General features: G+C 45.5%; 1 protein-coding gene and 1 long non-coding RNA gene across 4 annotated transcripts in view; one reads left to right on the forward strand and one right to left on the reverse strand.

Moving 5' to 3' along the window:
* The window catches only part of PSME4 (proteasome activator subunit 4), a 212,390-nt gene that overhangs the window by 135,742 nt on the left and 55,896 nt on the right, over positions 1-20,752 (forward strand). For all 3 annotated transcript variants that reach the window (XM_075127153.1, XM_075127152.1, XM_048842866.2), the window contains 6 exons: positions 708-837; positions 2,050-2,131; positions 7,122-7,275; positions 9,103-9,172; positions 11,781-11,906; positions 12,570-12,722. In XM_075127153.1, the coding sequence (XP_074983254.1) occupies positions 708-837; positions 2,050-2,131; positions 7,122-7,275; positions 9,103-9,172; positions 11,781-11,906; positions 12,570-12,722 (715 nt within the window). The remainder of the gene's footprint in view (positions 1-707; positions 838-2,049; positions 2,132-7,121; positions 7,276-9,102; positions 9,173-11,780; positions 11,907-12,569; positions 12,723-20,752) is intronic.
* On the reverse strand, positions 10,734-15,180 carry LOC125633521 (uncharacterized). Its single transcript, XR_012667782.1, has 4 exons — positions 15,091-15,180; positions 14,616-14,680; positions 13,850-13,936; positions 10,734-10,972 (listed from the first exon to the last, which is right to left on the reverse strand). It is a non-coding gene; the product is annotated as an uncharacterized LOC125633521 (long non-coding RNA).

The raw sequence follows: 20,752 nt of genomic DNA on the forward strand, positions 1-20,752 counted from the left end.
TGTACTGTCTAACATCTCATACATGAAACATATTTGGCCTTCGCCTACTTCTGATGGACAAGAACCAACATCAATTGGAATGGATATAGGGGGACAGAAGGGCCATTTGTAGGGTTGTTCAACTCTCCCTCCCAATGGAACAGGGAAGTGTCAGGTCAACATGAGGAATCTTGCATTGCTGCCCTCCACCCGATTCCTGTACTATAGGTGAATGTAGCCTTGCAGTAATTAGTAGTTGTTGTTTTCAATATCTCTGTCCATTTCTAACAATTTCTGAGTACAATTATTTATCTAGCGTAAAGATGGCAATGAAGTGCAAGTACTTTTAAATTACTGTTAACCAGGTATATTATTTTTAAAATAAATAATAGTTTTATAAATAACTAGCTAAATAAAGATATGTGAGGTCTAATTCTCAGTTGCATTAAGCAGTTTTACACCAGTCTAACTGTAAAGAGCCTTCACATGGATGCAATTTGCACGCACTTCAAGGCCCATTTTTTCTCCCCAAGTGATGTAGACAGGCCTTCTTTTAATAAGAATGATGCCCGTATAGTGTGGTTGTGGAATAGAACGTTAGTTTTATGGTGGTTAGATACACCTTCTTAACAGATGGTTTTTTGCTTTTAGGTATATTTTTATAACCTTTTTTGAACAACTGCATTACATACAGCACTCCACTATTCATTGTATATGTTGTTTTTTAGCCCCTGGAAGTTTGAACACATAGGCATTGGCTTTCTGTCTCTCCTCCTGAGGGATGATAGGGTACTACCTGTCCGTGCCATAAGATTCTTTGTGCAGTGTCTCAACCACGACGCAATAGTGATTCGCAAGGTAAAGATGGCAAACTGATTAAAATTTCTTTTGTTTTTTCAATCCCTGATCAAATGGTGGTGGTGGTGGTTGTTTGTTATTTAGAGGCTCCAGTTGGGGAGCAGGGCCCTGTTTACACACATAAAAGTACATCCCTCAGATTGCATATGATCTTGGGAGTCCTATGACAATGGCAGTTGATCTGAGGGCTTTTGAATGAGCAAAAATGTGTACTATTAATTTTGTTTATCCTGCTTGTCAATGAGACTTGGACACACTTTCAGCATTGTGGGAGGCTGGGGGGAAGAGGAAACTAGACGGCAGGCTTCGTACTATGCACACCATGCGAAAGAGGTTTAATTCTATGTCTCATGCAGTGTTCCCTCTAATTTTTCCCACGTATGTGCAGAATGAATTTTGTTATGTGCACCAATGTGGAGGTGATGTGTGACACACAACAAAATTCATGTGGCGGTGGGCGGGGCTGAGGGGTTTGGAGTGTGGGAGGGGGCTCAGGGCTGGGGCAGAGGGTGGATTGGGGAGGTGAGGGCTCCAGATGGGGATGTGGGCTCTGGGGTGGGGCCAGGGATGAGGGGCTTAAGGCTGGGGCAGAGGGTTGTGGTGTGGGGGGGTGAGGGCTCCAGCCAGGAATAAGGGGTTTGAGATGCAGGAAGGGTCTCTGGGTTGGCGCAAGGGTTTGGGGTCTGGGGGGAGTGAGGGCTCCGGCTGGGGGTGTCGCCTCTGGGGTGGGGACGGGTTGGGGTGCAGGATGCCTGGACCTACAGTGGGGAGAGAGGGCCTACAGCGGTAGCTTCGGGGCTGGGGCCGCGGGATAAGCACCTCTCCCCCAGCCATAGCAGGTCCAGGGCTGGGCTGGGTTGAGGCCAGGGAACGGGTACCTCTCCCCTCTGCGGCAGGTCCGGGGGCTCAGGGAGAGACATCTCTCTCCACCGCAGCCCTGAGTGCCTGCATGGTGCTTAATAGGTTGCTGCGTGGCCATGCAGCTTAGAGGGAATTTAGGTCTCATGTTCTCTGTGATGAGGGGCCTGAGATGACTGTGGAGGAATTAATCTTATCTGCTGGTGTGACTAAGTGCCACATGATGATGTTGACTGACTTTTTCAAGGGAGTGCCATTTACCTGGGAGGATGAATGACTATGTTCTGAATGACTAGACAAATCCTTGCACTGAAAATGTGAAATGGATGAATTAATCCTCATTCTCCTTTTCAGATGGGTATCTCAGCTGTTGCTGGCATCCTCAAGCAGTTGAAGAGAGCCCACAAAAAGGTGTCCCTCTGCCCTTATGAAGTCAGTAAGTGTTTAATAAGAGATTTCAGATCCTAAATACCTAAATTTATCGTGAAGCTTTCAGGAAATGTATTTTCCCACCTACCTTACCAATAGAAAACACATGTTCTCTGTTATTATGGTATAAACAAAATGGGTAACCTAACTAAAACATTTTTCACTTGCCTTTAAAACAAAATGTGTTCACATCTCACAAGTAGATATGTACTCGTAGTTTATTCAGCTGGTTGTAGGGAGGGTCATGTGTGTATGTACACATTTTATATATAGACACAGGGCCTGATCCTTCTCCCTTTGAAGACAGTGGGAGTCTTGCAATTAACTTGAATGAGAACAAAATCAGACTTGCATATACTAATAGGTGCCTCTGCTTTCTGTTCATTCCTTATTCTTTTTATGATCCAGATTATGATGAACACTATGTATAAACAAATATTAAATAACATTCTTTTTATATTATTTCTGAATTTGTCAATGTGACAGATTACTTTTCTTGGTTCCATGAGTCCTATGAACTCAACATTATTTATTGTAAAGGTAAACATTTTAAACCTGAGTTCAGGATGTTCTTTCCCTTTTTATGCATGCATGCATTACAAATAGGAACAGGCAGAAAAACTTCACCTGTCCCTTAAACAAGACCTCACAGGCTCGAGTGTTGTTTAAGTCATTTTCACTACAGGATTTCAGTCTGCTGTTTTGGCTCCTCTCAATGGTGCTTCACAGTACATCACACATGAAGATAAAAATCAAATCTCTTCTTAATATTTGTAGGGGTTAGTTAAAGTTGTAAATCTTGTGATTTAATAGTATCTTTGTAACAAATTTTCTTGGTTTAAAAAATTGCTGTGTGAACAAGTTGTCTCCCTACTTCAAACTACATGCTTATCCTTTTCTCTATTGCACTACCTGTAACCAAAACCTTCCTAAAAACTAGATATGGAAAATGAACTGGAAGCTGAAAGAGAAATGTAAGCAGAACTCCTGGAGGATGAGCAGCATTCAAAGAAGTATTTGAAAGAAAATATGTTTGTCTTTTGTACTAAACACCCAAACAAGCTTTACAGATATCGGTCCCGTCTAGACTAGACTTCTTGGTTGTGTTGTACCTTGATTGTAAGCACAAGTATGTGCTCCATGACTAAGGTTGCCATTGTACATGTTTTCCCAGGGTCATCAATTTTTTTTTGATGTAGCAGTTCCAGGCAGTCTTTAAGTCGTGCGGCTCTTGTAAGCGCTCTCTGCCAAGTTGTGACCCACCCATGGATTGTCTGCGTTGCTTGGGAGAAACCCATATCAGCGAAAGGTACAAGATCTGCAAGTCTTTCAAGCCCCGGACTAAAAAAGAAAGGGATGTTAGGCTCCGGGCCATCCTGATGGAGTCGGCGCTGGCCCCAACCCCGGCACGCTGCTCTGAACGGGTACCTGGCACCATGGTATCAGTACATGGAGACCCTCCGGTACCATCATCCAGTTGGCACCACTCCCTGTCCACGGGGCACGCCAAGAGGACCGGAAAGACTCCCTCTTTGCAACAGCACTGAGGGAAGTCTGGGACAGAGGCTAGGCCCATGTTGGGTAGTCCTCGATCCCCATCGGGCCCTAGGCCTCTGACTCATGTTGAGCAGAGTAGCCCGGCCCCTTCGGAGCAGGCCTCTCCGGATGTCCGGATGCCATCTATGCCCGAAACCCTCTAGGCAGCCAGAGATGTCATGTCCATGCCGGTGCCTGGAGCTCCGCCAACGTCAGCCCCATGCTCCAGAGGCAAGCCGCCGCTGGGATCACCACAGTCGCCACCGGCCCGGTACTGGTCTCAGTCGAGGGAATGTTCCCGACACTGCTCACCGCCTAGCAACCATTCAGGCCTCAGTCCATGTGGATCGCCCTCGACGCCAGCCAGACTGTCTGGATGGGTGCCGTCCGACTGGGACTCCCATCACCACTCATCTTGGTGAAGCGAATATCGACGGGACTTTGGCGGACGTCGCCAATGGTCCTCGTCTCGCAGGAGATACCGCAGTTGGTCGCGGCACGATGGTCAACACTGTTCCCGCTCAGACTCCCGTTCCAAGTCTCTGCCAAGGCACCATAGCCCCAGGTTTTGATCGCCCTCGTCTCGCCGACACGGGTCCGCCTGTTGAGGCCATTCGCGGAGCAGCTACAACCATTTGTGCCACTCCTCCGCATCAAGATCGAGGTCCCGTGGCCGACGTAGATCCCGGCACCACCAATTCTTCCGGTCCAGAGGCAGCAGCGGATCATACGCCAACCCAGCCTCCCCTCAGAGCTGCCCCTCTACAGATCAAGCTAGCCAGCCCGAACAGCTGGCTGGCTGGACACAACATTGTCCAGGGCTTCTCTCCCACCAGACAAGTTTGACACCCCGAAAGGGTTCATTGACTCAGTCACAAGGTTCCCAGTAACAACAGCCAGGGCTTGCCCGCAACTGCTGGGTCACATGTCTGCGTGCACATATGTGGTCCGTCACGCCAGACTCCGAATGAGGCCTCTCCAGCTCTGGGTGGCCTCGCAGTTCTCCCAGGCCACGGACAGAATGGACAAAGTCCTCACCATGCCGAACTCGGAGTTCACCTCCCTGCGGTGGTGGTCCTCCCCAAATAACATGCTCCAAGGGGTCCCGTTCAGGGACAGGGCCCCATCATTGGAGCTGGTGTCCGACGCGTCGGACCTGGGTTGGGGGGCCCATGTGGGGAACTTTCAGACCCAAGGCCTGTGGTCTCTACAAGACCTACCCCTTATATAAACATCAAGGAACTCAGGGCGGTGCAACTGGCGTATATGGCCTTCTGCTTGCACCTGGAGGGCAAGGTAGTCAGGGTCCTCACAGACAACACAGCCTCGATGTTCTATATCAACAGGCAAGGCGGGGCCCGATCCTCTGTCCTCTGCTACGAAGCCCTTAGTCTATGGGACTTCTGTATAGCCTATGACATCTACCTAAAAGCCTTCCACCTGCCGGGCGCCTGGAATGTGAGGGTGGATCGCTTGAGCAGGGATTTTTCCTCTCAGCATGAGTGGTCTCTACACCCAGAAGTGGCTCACCAGCTCTTCTGAAGGTGGGGTACTCCCCAGGTGGACCTATTTGCGACCTGGCAGAACTGACGATGCCCCCTGGTTCTGCTCTGGGAGGGCCTAGGGAGGGGCGCTATCTCCGATGCCTTTACCCTGTCCTGGTCAGGCCAGCTCCTCTACGCCTTTCCCCCGTTCCCTCTGATCAGCAGGGCCCTGGAGAAAATAAAGACAGACAAAGCCAGGGTCCTTCTCATTGCCCCGGCGTGGCCCAGGCAACACTGGTACGGGACCCTCTCGGGGCTGGCGGTAGCTCCATGATGGCAGTTTCCGCTCCGCCCGGACCTGCTCTCTGAGGACCAGGGCCGCCTCCTCCATCCCAACCTAGCAACGCTTCACCTCACGACGTGGCTTCTCAGTGGTTAGGTGGCGAGGAAAGAGCGTTCTCAGAACAGGTTCAGTGCGTCCTCCTCGAAAGTAGACAGCCCTCCACTCGCAGCTCCTATGTGGCAAAGTGGTCTCGGTTTTTGAGGTGGGCGGCAGACCAGGGTGTTTCCCCGATGGCCACCCCAATCCAGCTTATCCTTGATTACCTCCTCCACCTGAGGGTCCAGGGACTGGCGCCCTCATCAGTCAGGGTACACTTGGCGGCCATATCAGCCTTTCATCCTGCAGTGCAAGGGCACACGGTGTTTTCCCATGCTATGACCAGCTGGTTCCTTGAGGGTTTGGACCATCTCTACCCATATTCCAAGCCCCTGGTTCCACAGTGGGACCTAAACCTGCTGCTGGCTCATCTCAGGGGGCCCTGTTTGAACCACTGGCCACTTGTTCCTGGTCTCACCTCTCGTGGAAGGTGGCCTTCCTGGTAGCTATCACGTTGGCCAGGAGAGTCTCGGAGCTCACGGCCCTAACCTCCAAACCGCCGTATACAGTCTTTCATAAAGACAAGGTCCAGCTCTGCCCACACCCTGCGTTCCTCCCAAAGGTGGTCTCCGCCTATCACATGGGTCAGGACATTTTTCTGCCAGTCCTCTGCCCCAAGCCTCATGCAACTAGTGAGGAACGCCGTCTCCACACGCTTGACGTGAGGCAAGCTCTGGCTTTCTACCTCAAGCGGACCAAGCCGTTCAGAAAGTCTTCGCAACTGTTCGTCGCCTTAGCTGAGCACACGAAGGGTCATCCGATTTCCACTCAGCGGCTTTCTAAGTGGATGGCTTTGTGCATCCGTTCCTGTTATGAGCTGGCAGGGGTTCCACCACTGCCCATTGTGAGGGCACACTCAACTCGGGCACAGGCCTCGTCAGCTGCCTTTGTGGCCCACGTCCCCATCCAGGACATTTGTAGGGCCACAATGTAGTCTTCAGTTCACACATTCACCTCGCACTATGCAATCATCTCCCAGGCCAGGAATGATGCCAGGTTCATCAGGGCGGTACTCCATCCCGAGAACTTGTGAACTGCTACCCATCTCCAACAGATATAGCTTGGAATCACCTATTGTGGAATACACATGAACAATCACTTGAAGAAGAAAAGACAGTTACCTTTTCCGTAACTCGTGTTCTTCGAGATGTGTTGCTCATGTCTATTCCACATCCCACCCTCCTTCCCCTCTGTCGGAGTTGTCTGGCAAGAAGGAACTGAGGGTGGGGGGAGCACGCAGCTCCCCTTATACCGCGCCATGGAGGTGCCACTCCAGGAGTCGCGGGGGCACTCCCCCCATGGGTACTGCTAGGGGAAAAACTTCCGGCACCGGTGCACGTGGCGAGCGTGCACACCTATTGTGGAATAGACGTGAACAACACATCTCGAAGAACACTAGTTACAGAAAAGGCAACTGTCTTTTCTTGAAATGGCTCTCTCATGAAAAAGCTGATAGTAAATTATAACTGTGTGGGTATGTTAACAAATATGGGCTTGTGAACAAATCTGATATAACATTAATACATCTTTAAAAATAGGTGGCGTCCCCAAGCCTTCCAGCATTCAGGCTGGTGACAGACCTGATAACCAGTGGCTGCATTTCGATTGTGAAAGTTTACCAAAGACTAAACAAGCTTGGGAGTCGTGTTGTTTTGTGGAGAAAACACACTGGGGATACTATACCTGGCCTCAGTGAGTACTATTAAATTATGTGCATTGTGGGCAAAATTGTGTAAGAAAAACAGAAAGTTTGACTAATACTGTTGAAGTTAAAGGGACACTATTGGGTCAAAAATAATATTTTTAATTTTCTTAACTATAATTAAAACTGAAAATTTTAAAAATCCATTTTCCTTCTTATTTGTGCTACTTGTTTACCTTTTGCACTTCTCCTGGCTTGGACAATGAAAATAGTCTCCATTTCCATGTTTATTGCAAATCAAGTTTCCAGCCAATTGTGATGTGAGCTTTTTGTGTGCTGCAAACATCGTGGGGAATATTTTTTGTTTAACTATTTCTGTTGGAATTGCATCTGTTGGTCTTGGATTTTGCAAAAGCTTGTTTTACAATCAATCATTAAAAAAATATTGGGGGGCTAAATTTTGCCCAATGATGCCCTTTTTTAACGCTAGGTTTGAGAAGTGTTTATGATTGTCATCAAATTAAGCTTTTGTCACATGCTATGAAAGTATAGGAGAAGATTAGTGAAAAGCGTGTATATGGAATGGTTGAAATGTGAAAGGGTCAGTATGGATTCATGCTGGGAAGGAACACAATTAGTGACATATTTGCTCTGTTAATCCTCATGGAGAAGTTCAGAGAAAAGAGACAGCAACTGGGTTTGATCTTTGTGGACTCGAAGAAGGCATACATTCGTCTGATTAGAGTAAAGTTTGTGACAGAGGTGTGCCAGAAAGTTTTATGTCCATCTAAACCAGGATATGTATGATGAAGTGATTACCGTAGTCAAAACTAAATGGGGCTACCGTAGAGAATTTCCAGTAAACATTGGCCTACACTGCGCATCAGCATTGAGCCCCTTTTTATTTGCAGTTGTTATGGACTTGATGAGAATATACAAAGGGAACCGCTTTGGAACATGATGTTTGCTGATGACATAGTAATATGTACAGAAGATTGTGAAACCTGGCAAGCCAGTTTTGAACAGTGGCAGCATAGTTTTGAGCAGGCGGGGCTTAGCGTCAATGTCGGTAAGACTGAGGACATGATGAATGAGGGAAAAGGACTCAACATAGAGGATATTGCAGGCAGAGAGATTAGAAGAATAAAACAATTTAAATACCTAGGATTACTTGTTGTTGACGATAGTGCCCTCATGAGTGATGCCCAGCATTACACTGAAGTTGTATGGTGCAAATGGTGGGAGCTGACCCCCCAGTTCTCTGTCACAAAAAATGCCATTAAAGTGTATAAAACTGTATTTGACCCATCTTAATGTAGAGAAGAGAAACTTAACCAGTCACAAGAAGATAAATCAGTATGCTCTCCATCACGGAAATGAAGATGGTTGGGCACTTCAAGATAGAGATCAGAACGAGGTTGCAAGTGGCCTAATGTGTGTTGCTCCAATTGAAGACAAGTTTAGGGAGGCTATTATACATTGGTATGGGCATATCCAACAGGTACCAGAGTGTTAAAAAAGTAGGATGGCTCTTGCAGTGATTATGGATTGAAGAGATCCAAAGGGGAGACCAAAGACTCTTTACATGGGCTGGATATCAGCAGATGTCAAAGAGATCAGTCTGCACAACAGCCTGGTTTACAATCATGTGTTTTGGAAGAAGGCTATAAGTGTCACCAACCCCAAATAGTGGAGGCAAGAGAGAAGAAGGTTTCAAAAATGTTTAAGATATTAGAAATTTGCTTTAGATTTTGGTGTTCGAGTCCACAGATGTAATTTGATATCAGTATATAGAATGTCGAGAATTAGCAGAATTGTTTTTTGTTCTTTCATTTATTTTGGAAGTAATGCTAATATATATTTCCTCTAACATTTAGAAATATGGTAGTTTATGCTTCTGCTGAGCAACAACCAAAGCTTGGGAGGAGGAGAGAGGAGTTGGTAGAGGTAAGCATGCTAGGATTTCTTTTTTTTTTTTTTTGAGAGTCTGGATTGTTCTGATTCAAGACTGGCGCAGATTATTTGTGACTTTTAAGTCATTAGAGCACGGAACAATCAAGATAATGTTTGAAATAAGTTGATGGCCACATTGAATGGCTAATTACTAGGGCTGTCAATCATAGTGAATGCATACAATTAACTCAAAATAAATTAATGCATTAATCACACACCAGGGCGCTGTGCTTAGGGGGGTGCCGCTGCCTGCCTTCTCCCCCTGCCGCCCTGCTCCACTGCTGCTCCCACCTCCTCCTTCTCTCCCCCATGGAGCTGCCCCTGGCCAAGCTGCTCCAGACCGGGAGCCTGCCTTCTGCCTGCTGTGCAGAGCTGATGTCTGGGTGTCCCTGTGTACCCATTTGCTGCTGGTCTGGGGCCAGGGAACATGGGAAGCTTGGCTGCTGCTGCTGCTGGCCTTAGGGGTGGGCAGGCTGGTCCAGGGCGCCAGGGGCACCTCTGGAGCAGGAGTGCTCTTCCTCCCCCCACTGCTCTGCTCTGCAGCCACCGCTGCTTCTACTCCGCACACCCAAGGTGCTCAGCACCGGTACCCTCCTCTCTGCTGTGCAGAGTGGGCTGAGGGCTAATGTTGGGGTTCCCATCTTCCTCCCCATGTACCCAGTCTCTGCTAAGCTAGGGTGGAGTGACAGGGAGCCTGTTTGCTGCTGCCTCTGGGTCAGGAGCGGGAGCCACCTGCGGCTGCTGCAGTCTGAACAAGCGTTCAGGCTGGGGAGTGCTCTGCTTAAAGAGACAGTGCGCTGAACATACTCACTTCCCCAACACACACACACTGTCTCTCACGCATATGCAGTTTGTCTCTCACACACATACACACTCCCCCAACACACACCTACTCTGGGTCTCACACTTCCCCCCAACACACACACACTTCCCCCAATCCAGAAATATTTAAGTGATATTCTATTATTGGTTTCAGAGTAACAGCCGTGTTAGTCTGTATTCGCAAAAAGAAAAGGAGTACTTGTGGCACCTTAGAGACTAACCAATTTATTTGAGCATGAGCTCATTCTATTATTGTTTAATAGTGAAATTAAAACTGCAATTAATCATGGTTTATTTTAATCTCACAATTAATTGTGATTAATATTTTTAATCATTTGACAGCCCTACTAATTACCAGTTTTGCTGATTGTAGTTGATAGTGTCAACAAGGAGGTGAGTACAGACACTAAACTTTCTACCCTAAAGGTGGCTCTTCCAGAACAGGATTGATGCATAATGGCAACATGGTGTGGGAAGGCCTGCTATTCCAGTTCTGTGAATAAACAGGATTTCTGCCTCAGACGCTATCAGTCCAGCCCTTTCACAATCATTACTTTTATCTGAAACTAACGTTTCTTAGTCTTTCGTTATCATGCTAAATAAGCCTTACAATTTGTTTTTAATTCATGTAACCAAATATATATTTTTGCAGCTGTTGCGTCATCTCTAATCTTCCTCTTTTGAGAAAGGTTAGTGAGAGTCCTAGAACTAACTTGCAGTACTATCATCTTGATCCTTCCAGTCTGCTAGTTTTGGTGGTCGATCGCCTCCTGATGTAGAGCAAAGATCAGATAGATCTGAAAGTCGATCAGTTGCTTTTGATGCCTCTGCCGCATTGTGGTGTTTGATGTACTTGCTGATGCTGGTGTGGACTGGTGGAGTTTCCTTGGAATGCAAAGGCTTGATTGAATTACTGATGACATTGTCATTTTATTTAGATTTTTAATATTCTACCATAGGTGGTGTTGGTGCCTATTTAAAAAAAAAAAAAAAAAGTAAGTGCACCTAGAATTATGTAGTGGGTTCACAGCAGTAGATACATTATGAAAAAAAATATTTCTGAGACATTTTAATCCTTTCCAGTCAGGCATGGCCTGGATTTGTAGAGGCATATAAAATAGGAATATAGAATTTGACTTCCAGGTGTATGCAATGCGTGGACACAATTTTAAACATGTGAGTTAAAATTGATTTAATTTGGACTCACATGCTTAAAGGTAAGGGTATTTTCAAGTGCCTTACTGAATTGGAGCGTGTTTGAGGGGAAAGAATGAAAATGAGAAATGACAGAAAGTGTGAAACCAAAATAAATTTTAAAAAATACTATGGAAAATTGCTATACAAGGGACCCAATTTTCAGATTAGTTGGGATACATTTTGCTTAAAAATGTGACCGTGTCAGTGCTTCATAGTTTCTCTAATGAGTGGTTCGTGAAATGATGATAAAGATTTTGAAGTGATCAGGAGAGTAATCATGAGTACAGAGCTGGTGTCCATAGTAAGTGCCATTGGAAATGGCCGCTTTGAAAGCATTATATTAGTGGAAGGAAAGATGGCCCAACATCACTATAGGACTAAAAACCTCTGGGTACTAAGATGTTGACCTAATGCTTGTTTGGGGAAAATGGAGACTGTGGGCATGATTTGGATTCCTTTTTTGGCAAAAGTAGAAAAAAATAAGAATTAGGACTTGGAAATATCTTTTCCCCCCAGATGAGACTCTTGTGGTAGCTAAGCACCTTGAATTTAAACTAAGGCTTATCACTGTTTTCTTTTACAGGCAGAACAAATCATATATGATCGCTTTTCCGATCCAAAATTTGTTGAGCAGTTAATAAAGTTTCTATCTCTAGAAGACAGAAAAGGAAAAGACAAATTTAATCCTCGCAGATTTTGCCTTTTCAAGGTAACTAGATTTTTATGGATAAATTAATTTCCTTATATAGATAATTATCAAATCAGTGTGAAAAGCATTGCATTCAGTGACCCAAGCTATCGCTGTTGTTAAATGTTGAGAGAAGGTATGCCCTAAGCGCCACTATGACTAACTTCATTATACTGTCTTCTGAATTCTCCAAATATATTTTTCCCTTATAGTGGTGATATAGAGAGGGTATATACATTTGGGGATAATTCTATTTTGAACATATGAGAAACATTACCTAACTATATATTTAAACTTTAAATTTGTTTCTCAATCTCCTATGTCTCTTACGGAGAAAATATAGTTAAGACTAATAACACTATGTTAATATATATAAATTTGGTTAAATAATTAAAAACTTGTGCAACTGAAAATGATGCAACATGTATGTGTACTACCCATATTTGTATATTGTATCTCCTACAGCAGTAGGTGGATCCAATTCTGAGGTGTTTAGGACAATAAATAGGAAAAGGAACATTCCATACAGAATTAACATTACTACTTTTTCAGTGACAGTAGCAATACGAACTGCTGCTCTTATCAGCCTGGAATATTAATATTCATGCATATTAATATGCATGCAATGTTAAATGTTAAAAATACTTTAAGTGAAACATTTTTAAGTGTAATCTTGTTTAACAGGGCATATTCAGAAACTTTGATGATGCCTTCTTGCCAGTTCTAAAGCCCCACTTGGAACATCTGGTAGCAGACTCTCATGAAAGTACCCAGCGATGTGTAGCTGAAATTATAGCTGGTCTGATAAGAGGCTCTAAACACTGGACATTTGAAAAGGTGTGTATATAACATTTTAAGTGGTTTGCAAAAGTAAAGGAATCAATTCCAGCTGTTTAATCAGCATGTGCTCATCAACTGAATGGCCAGGTTGAAGGTCTTTAAGCATATTATTTAAAAACTAACTTTCACGTGCTACCTTAAAAATTCATTTCTACTCTGAAAAGTGACTCTCTTTAAATATCAGAAGGGTAGCCGTGTTAGTCTGGATCTGTAAAAGCGGCAAAGAGTCCTGTGGTACCTTATAGACCGACGTATTGGAGCATAAGCTTTCGTGGGTGAATACCCACTTTATCGGATGCATGCATGCATCTGATGAAGTGGGTATTCACCCACAAAAGCTTATACTCCAATACGTCTGTTAGACTATAAGGTGCCACAGAACTCTGTCTCTTCAAGTAGTATTGTGGAATCCCAAGTTTATTGGGTCTCAATGATTTTCAGATTTAAATGTGCTCAGTATGCAAGAAAAAACATATTTTTTGTAACTTCCAGCCCTGTAAACTCAGTCCAAGATCTGAAAGTCAAGCTGTGTTCTTTCCATATTATGAATCATCAACAGTAATGAAGATTCTTCTTCGAGGGGTGTCCCTGTGGGTGCTCCACTGTAGGTGTCGGTGTGCCGCTGTTCGGAGACGGTTACAGCAGCACCCGTATCGGCCGCGCATGTGCGGCGCCTGCCTCACATACCAGTCTTGTCTTAATAGTGCGCATGCGTGGCCGAACTCCTTAGTTCCTTCTCTACCATCCCTGGCCAGAGTTGGACCTACAGCATACTTGTTAAAACTTTTTCTCTTACCCATTCTACATCCTTTTTCCCCTTAGTTTAGCACTCTAGTTACTAGATAAATTCAACCCTTTTTAAAAAAAAAAAAAAAAATGGTGACTCTTGCAACCACAATTCCAGCACCGAAGCAGGGAGATTGGTTTTCAGCCTCCGACCTGCAGGGTGCTTATGTTCCATACATCCTGCCCACAGACATTTTATCCTCTTCGTTCTGAGCTCGCAACACTACCAATACAGGGTCCTACCTTTCGGTCTCTCAACTGCGCCTCGTGTCTTTTCCAAACCCCTCGCAGTCATAACAGTTCATCTCAGAAGCTAGGAAATCATAATTTTTACTTACCTCGACAACTGCCTTTTCAAAGCCAGGACCCTCCAAGAAGCCATTCAGTCCACACAATGGACAGTCCAATGTTTCCATACTCTTGGCCTGTGAATGAACAAAGAAAATCTACGCTCACTCCCACCCCACAACTGGAGTTCATAGGAGCACATTTCGACTCACGCAAAAGAATAGCATCTCTCCCACTCCACCTTCTCAACATCATCAACCTTTTGGTTAGCAAGGTGTACAACAGTCCACATGTGACTGCACAAGATTGCCTACAGCTCCTAGGCCACATGCACTTTTGTAGTCAGGAATGCTCGCCTCTTCATGGGATGTTTCCAAAGTTGGATGACCACTGTCTACAGACCAAATGTCCATGGTCTGAACAACCCTTTACACATACCTCCCACAGTGAAGGACTCCCTCCACTGGTGGACATTGCCCCACAACCTTTGCTCTGGGGTCCCTTTTCTACAGGACGTCCCGCCGGTTATCATAACTACGGACGCATCCCTTACGGGATAGGGAGCACACATGCCCTAATACACTGCCCAGGGGCTTTTGTCTCCTGCCAAGAAGTCCCTTCACATCAACGTCTAGAACTCTGAATGATACTCAAGGCCTGCCTCCAATTTCTCCCCTTCAGACAAAACCAACATGTCAGGATAAGGACTGACAACATTGCCTGCATGTTCTATGTAAACAGGCAGGGGGTGGGGGTGGGGCGATCCCACTCACTTTCTACAGAAGCACAATGTCTAAATATCAGCTGCATACTTACTTGGCTCTCTCAATTCCACCGCAGATGACCTCAGCTGAAGATTTCCCATAGACCATGAATGGGAACTAAACAAGGATATAGTATTAGACATATTTCATACATGGGGATACCCAACCACAGACCTTTTCACAACTGCAGCAAACAAGAAATGCCCAAGGTTTTGTTCTAGGCAAACACTCCTCGGGGGATGCATTCATGAACTAGGCAAACACTCCTCGGGGGATGCATTCATGTTCCCATGGAACACCAACCTAACGTATGCGTTTCCCCGATACCACTCGTACACAAAGTACTGATCAAAATATGAACAGACCAAGCCAGGGTCATAATGATCACCCCTACATGGCCCAGACAGGCATGGTACCCTTTTCTTGCCAAGATGGCACTTTCCGCACCCATCCCACTACCTCTCCGCCCAAATCTCTTGTCCCAAGAACACAGTCTACTACTCCACCCCAGTTTAACCATGTTACACCTCAGGGTTTGGCTCCTTCATGGCTCTCTCATGCAGAGTGAACTTGCTGGGAGAAGGTTTGAAATATACTCCCTCATAGCACAACAAATTGTACACACACCACCTACCTTCCTAACTGGACAAGATTTACATACCCGTGGGCTGCCACAGAAACCGCTCCTTTTTTCCGTGCTTCTCCCGTTAATCCTTGACTATCTGTTAGAGATTAAACTCTCTGGACTCTCCCTGAGTTCCATCAAAGTCCACTTGGCTGCAGTTACAATGTTCCATGATGCCATCGATGATAGGCCTATCTTTGCTCACCCAATTACTAAGCGATTTCTTAAGGGACCCTATACCCAGACATCAATCCGCCTAATCCACCTTGGAACTTTCTCCTAGCCTTAACATGCCTAACCCAAAAACCATTTGAACCATTAGCCACATGTTCCCTCCTACATTTCTCTATGAAAACTGCATTTCTAGTAGCAATTACCTCTGCGAGACGCACAGGAGAAATTGCAGCACTCATGGCAGACCTGCCATGCACCATATTTTTTAAGCACAAAGTCACCCTACGCTTACTCCCCAGAATTCTACCGAAAGTGCACTCATCTTTCAATGTCAATGAGCCTATCCATCTCCCTACCTTTTTCCATAAGCACATGCAAATTCCTTTGAATCTACGATGCTCACTTTAGACGTGCGCAGAGCTTTGTCCTTCTACTTGGACAGGACTAAAACCTTCAGGCATTCCAACAAGCTATTCGTCCCCATTGCAGAGCGCTCTAAGGGCTCATCTGTCTCTAACCACAGACTTTCCAACAGAATCTCGAGTTGCATTTGTCTCTGCTATCAATTACAGAATGTGACTCCCCCTACTTTTATCAGGACTCACTCCACCAAATCCCTGGCAGCCTCAGTGGCTTTTCTACGTAACGTCCCCCGTAACGACATTTCCAGAGCTGCCATTTGGGCTTCTGAAAATACATTTGCAAAACATTATGCTCTTACACAGGGACCCATCACCAATACATGTGTGGGCAGAGCTGTTCTATCTACTGCATTCCTTCCAGATTCAAAGTCCCTACCTCCTTGAGAGATACCTACTTTGGAGCACCCACAGAGACACCTCTCGAAGAAGAAGAGGAGAACACTCACCTGTGCAGTAACTGGCATTCTTCAAGATGAGTGTCCCTGTAGGTGCTCCACTCCCCACCCTCCTCCCCTCTACTTTGGAGCTGGGGCGGCCTCCATTATAGAGAAGGAACTGAGGAGTTCGGCCGCGCATGCGCAATATTAAGACAAGACTGGTATGTGTGAGGCAGGCTTTGCGCATGCGCAGCCGATACGGGTACTGCTGTAAAAATCTCTGAACAACGGCGCAGGGGCGTATCGACACCTACAGTGGAGCACCCACAGGGACACTCATCTCGAAGAACATCAGTTACTGCACAGGTGAGTAACCTCCTCTTCTGCAGACCAGATTATTACTTCATTTATACTTAGGCAACTACATAGTTTGCTGATTATACTCCATGACACCTGCACAAACCCATAGCCTTGAACTTTTCCATAAATATATACATTCATGCATAGCTTTAGACATTGCCATTGATGTGCAAAGCAGGATAAAATCTAGGTTGCCAAATCTTAGCTGTGTTGGTTCAGTAATACTAAAATAAGCACTGACTTATTTGTTTTTAAAATAAACAGAAATAACTCTGGATACACAGAGCAAATATGAATTAGAAGGTGTCAGTTTCACTTTTCAGAGTAAACAGCATTTTAAAATGTCAAAGAAAAATAATGTGCTGAATAGTGCTGGGTGATTTTTCAGTTCAGCCAGAAAGTGGAAAAGTCAGGGGAAAATATTCAGTTTGGTTCTGAAAATAATTTAGAATTTGGAAAAGTCCATTTTGGGCCTGCAAACTTCATGGGTCAGAGGGTGTTTCTTTAGAAGCTATAGCCCAGTGGTTTGGGCACAGCCTGGGATGTGGGAGATCCAGGTTTGAATCCCCACTCTGGAGCAGGGATTTGAACTCAGATTCTACAAATGTCTCAGATGAGCATCCTAACCACCAAGCTATAGGTGTGTTGCTTTTATTTTTTCTTGTTGAAGCTGTTACACTTTGTAGCTGTAGATGTGCCTGATTCAGAGGAGGGAATTAAATCCACAGCTCCTACCTCCTAGGTGAGTGCCTTAATCATCATGCTATAGAGTTGCGCTCTCTCTTCCCAGTGAATATTTAAGTGTTTCTATAAACTGGAAGAACTTCAGCGGGAGAGATTAAGAACAGTCCCATAGCATGGTGGTTAGGATGCTCAGGTGAGGTGGGGCCATTAAGGGGGCAAATCTTTGTTCCAGTCCCTGCTCCAGAATTAGGGGTTCAGGCCTGGGTCTTTCACATACCAGCCAAGTGCCTTAATCAGGACCTGTGTTACCTAAATGACACCCTGAGTGAGGCTGGGGGGTGGAGCTGGGTGAGGGATGGAGCTCGACTGGCGGTGGAGTGGAGGTGCATGTGGATCAGGGCTGGAGGAGAAGCTGGGAGTGGAGCATGGGACGGGGTTGGACCAGGGCTGGAGGCAGAGCTGGGAGTGTGGCGAGGATGTGGAGTGGAGGTGCAGGTAGAGCAAGGGATGGGGGGCAAAGCAGGGGTACAGGCAGAGCGGAGGATGGGGGTGGACCAGAGCTGGGGGAGGAGCTGGGGAGGAGGCAGGATGGAGAGAAGATGCAGGTGGCGCAGAGGTTAGGGCCAGAGTGAGGCTGGAGGTGGACCGTGGGCTGCGGCTGTGAGGATCAGGGTGGCAGGAGGCTGTTATTGTGACACTCTCTTGGCAGCCCCCCTACCGCGGCACCTTGAGCAATCGCCCATGCTAAGGTTGGCCCTGGCCCTAACCACTGGGGTAAAGGTGTCAAAGGACAGACTCTCTCTCTTTGCTGAAAAAGTTTTCCCCAGTTGAAACTGATCAGTCAAATTCACAGTTATAGGTCATCTGAAATTTCATTTTTGTGTGAATAGGCTTTTTTTCCAAAAAAAAATTCTGTAGTGCTGAATGTATTTTTAGGTTTTTAGCTACTTTTGGCGGCAAAACAAAATCACCTCAACATAAAACCTTTTGTGGCAAAGTTAAAGCAACAAAGCATCAGTGTAGACACTGCTGTTCGTTTTGTCGACAGAACTGGCTTCCCCCAATATCCCACAATGCTGGCTGTGACTGCTCTGCTCACTGTTTTGATATCTGCTGTCCAGCAGGCATGTGCCCCTTCACTTTCAAAGCTCCAGGAAGTATCTGACAGCTGAGCATGCTGCTCCGCTTGGGGAACAAAGAGCAAATAATTGGAAAGCTCCTGTTCTGCCTTGCGCTAGGAACACAGCGGCCGGTTGGCAGACTGCTGCTGCAGGGAGCAAGGCGGGGGTGGGCCGGGGAAGGAGAGGACTTCTATGCTGCTTTGATGTTTCTCAGGACGGAGAGCTCACAGAGCTGCTCAGGATGCCGCTCCCAGCATCTGAGGAAGCTGTGGGAGAACTGAGGGAATCACAGAACCATAGGCAGGCAGGCAGAACGGGCTGCTTCGGAAGAGACTGCTGTGCCGAGCAGAGCCAGGGGCTGATGTGGGGTAGGGATGTCCCCCTCCTCCTGCCTCAGGATAGGTCGGTCAGCCTGCTGTCTTCCCCTGCCCCAGACACACCACTCTCCTCTCCCTCCCCCTATACACTTCAGTTGAAAAAGCAGCTGACAATCTACTAGGATGCCCCAGGAAGGGAACGATGGGATTGAGAAACCTGCATCATGTGTTGCTGTACCTACCCCATGAGGCAATGCAGACTCTTCCCGAAGTCCCAGCCGGTTGCATAGTGGGATAGCTATCACATTGCACTGCTCTCTGTCAAAGCAAGAGCTGCTAGTGTGGATGCACTCCGCCATCACAAGGAGCTAGTGTGGACATGAAACAGTGGCTTTAATTAAAGCGGCATAACTTTTGCCGACAAAACTTTGTAATGTAGACAAGGCCTTAAATTAATGTTAACATAATTAGCTATTCATTGCTTATTACTGCATTAAAAAAAAATTAAGAATACTGTGTTGCAAACACAGAATAAAATATCTGAGACGGGATACTACAAAAGTGGCCTGTCGTTTGTTGGGATTTTTCTTTGTGCTCCAAAACAATATGTAGAATACTGTGTCTTTCTATCTTGAATCAACTGATCAATCTCTAGAAAGTGTACTAAACAAGTAAAACCTCTTGATGTACACCCAAACCCCAACACCATCTAGTAATAGAGAAAATGAGTCATTAACAGTCTTGAAGTATTGAAGAAATTAAAGAGATTGTTGAAAAGCATATTCAAGTCTCTTAATTCAGTTGTACTGAATGTTGTACTCCACAAAAAGTGTACATTCTAGATTTTGCTCCTTACATAGGTGACTACATTTCAGAGTGCTTTGGGATGCAAGGCACCATATAAATGTAAGATAATTTCATCCACAAGATAATGGAAGAAGATTTGCCTTGAAGGTTGATCTCCTGGCAAATCACATTCATGGGACTACTTGCTACAGTTTATATATGGTAGCTGGAAATGTTTGGAATTATATCTCACTACAGCAAGTCAGGAGATCTGGGTTCTATTGCTGCCTCTTGCACTGAGTGATTTCCAGGGATTAGCTGTGTGACCTTGGGCAAGTGATTTGACTTCTTCAGTTTCCTCATGGAAATAACACTTCCCTACCCTACATCAAAAGTATTATGAGGCTTAAATCACTAAAGTTTGATAAGCACTTTGAGATCTTTGAACAGAATATACGTGGAAATGCAACGTATTGCTGCTGCTGTTATATTTGCCTTCTCTGGCACCTCGTACAAACTGCTTCCCAAAACACTTTGCAGATCTGAATCTGGGGGTTTGGCTGAGTTTGCGAGGCCTTATTCTTAATTTGGTGGCATTTCTCTGTTTAGACCAGTGATGCTTAGCTAAGGCTCCTGAACCACAAGTGGCTCTTTAATGTGTCTCCTGTGGTTCTTTGCAGCACGTGATATTAAAACATTGTGTGATTTAATTATTAACCAGTCTAAGTTATTAACCAATTAGGATGCTTTTGCTATGTTGTTAACAAATTGTAGTTGATGAAATAATAATACTTGGTGAGTCATTTTGCTGTGAGAATAATATATATATATAAAAACTAAATATTTCCCCTGGCATACTGCTTAAATATGAATATATAGTACTATAGTAAATGAAACAGTGTCTTCACACTACTGTGACTCTTCTGGGAGGGGAAGGAAATTCTGCGTGCACAACATTAATTTCTGCAAAATTTTGTGTTGCGCAGTGGTGCAGAATTCGCCCAGGAGTAAATAATTGTCTACTGATCAAAGAACTGGTTGATGACAGCCAATAACACCTTTCAGTGTAACAAAACCCCCATCTCAGCTCTGCCCATCTTCCCAATACAGTTTTTAAATGGAGACATCCTGAAAGAGAAAAGATGGAAGGGAGAGAAAATAATAAGAATGGTGCGGAGAATGGAGTGAATGGGGATGACAGAGCCCCTGGCACAGGCGGGAAGGCGGGATTGGGGAACACATTGAACTTTTGGCATTGGAGGACATGGGGTGAGAATTGGGGGCACACAGAGACCCAGCATGGAGGAAGGGGTGGCTGGTTGC

Source organism: Caretta caretta, chromosome 3, assembly GCF_965140235.1.
Source record: "Caretta caretta isolate rCarCar2 chromosome 3, rCarCar1.hap1, whole genome shotgun sequence".
Taxonomy (NCBI): Eukaryota; Metazoa; Chordata; order Testudines; family Cheloniidae; genus Caretta; species Caretta caretta.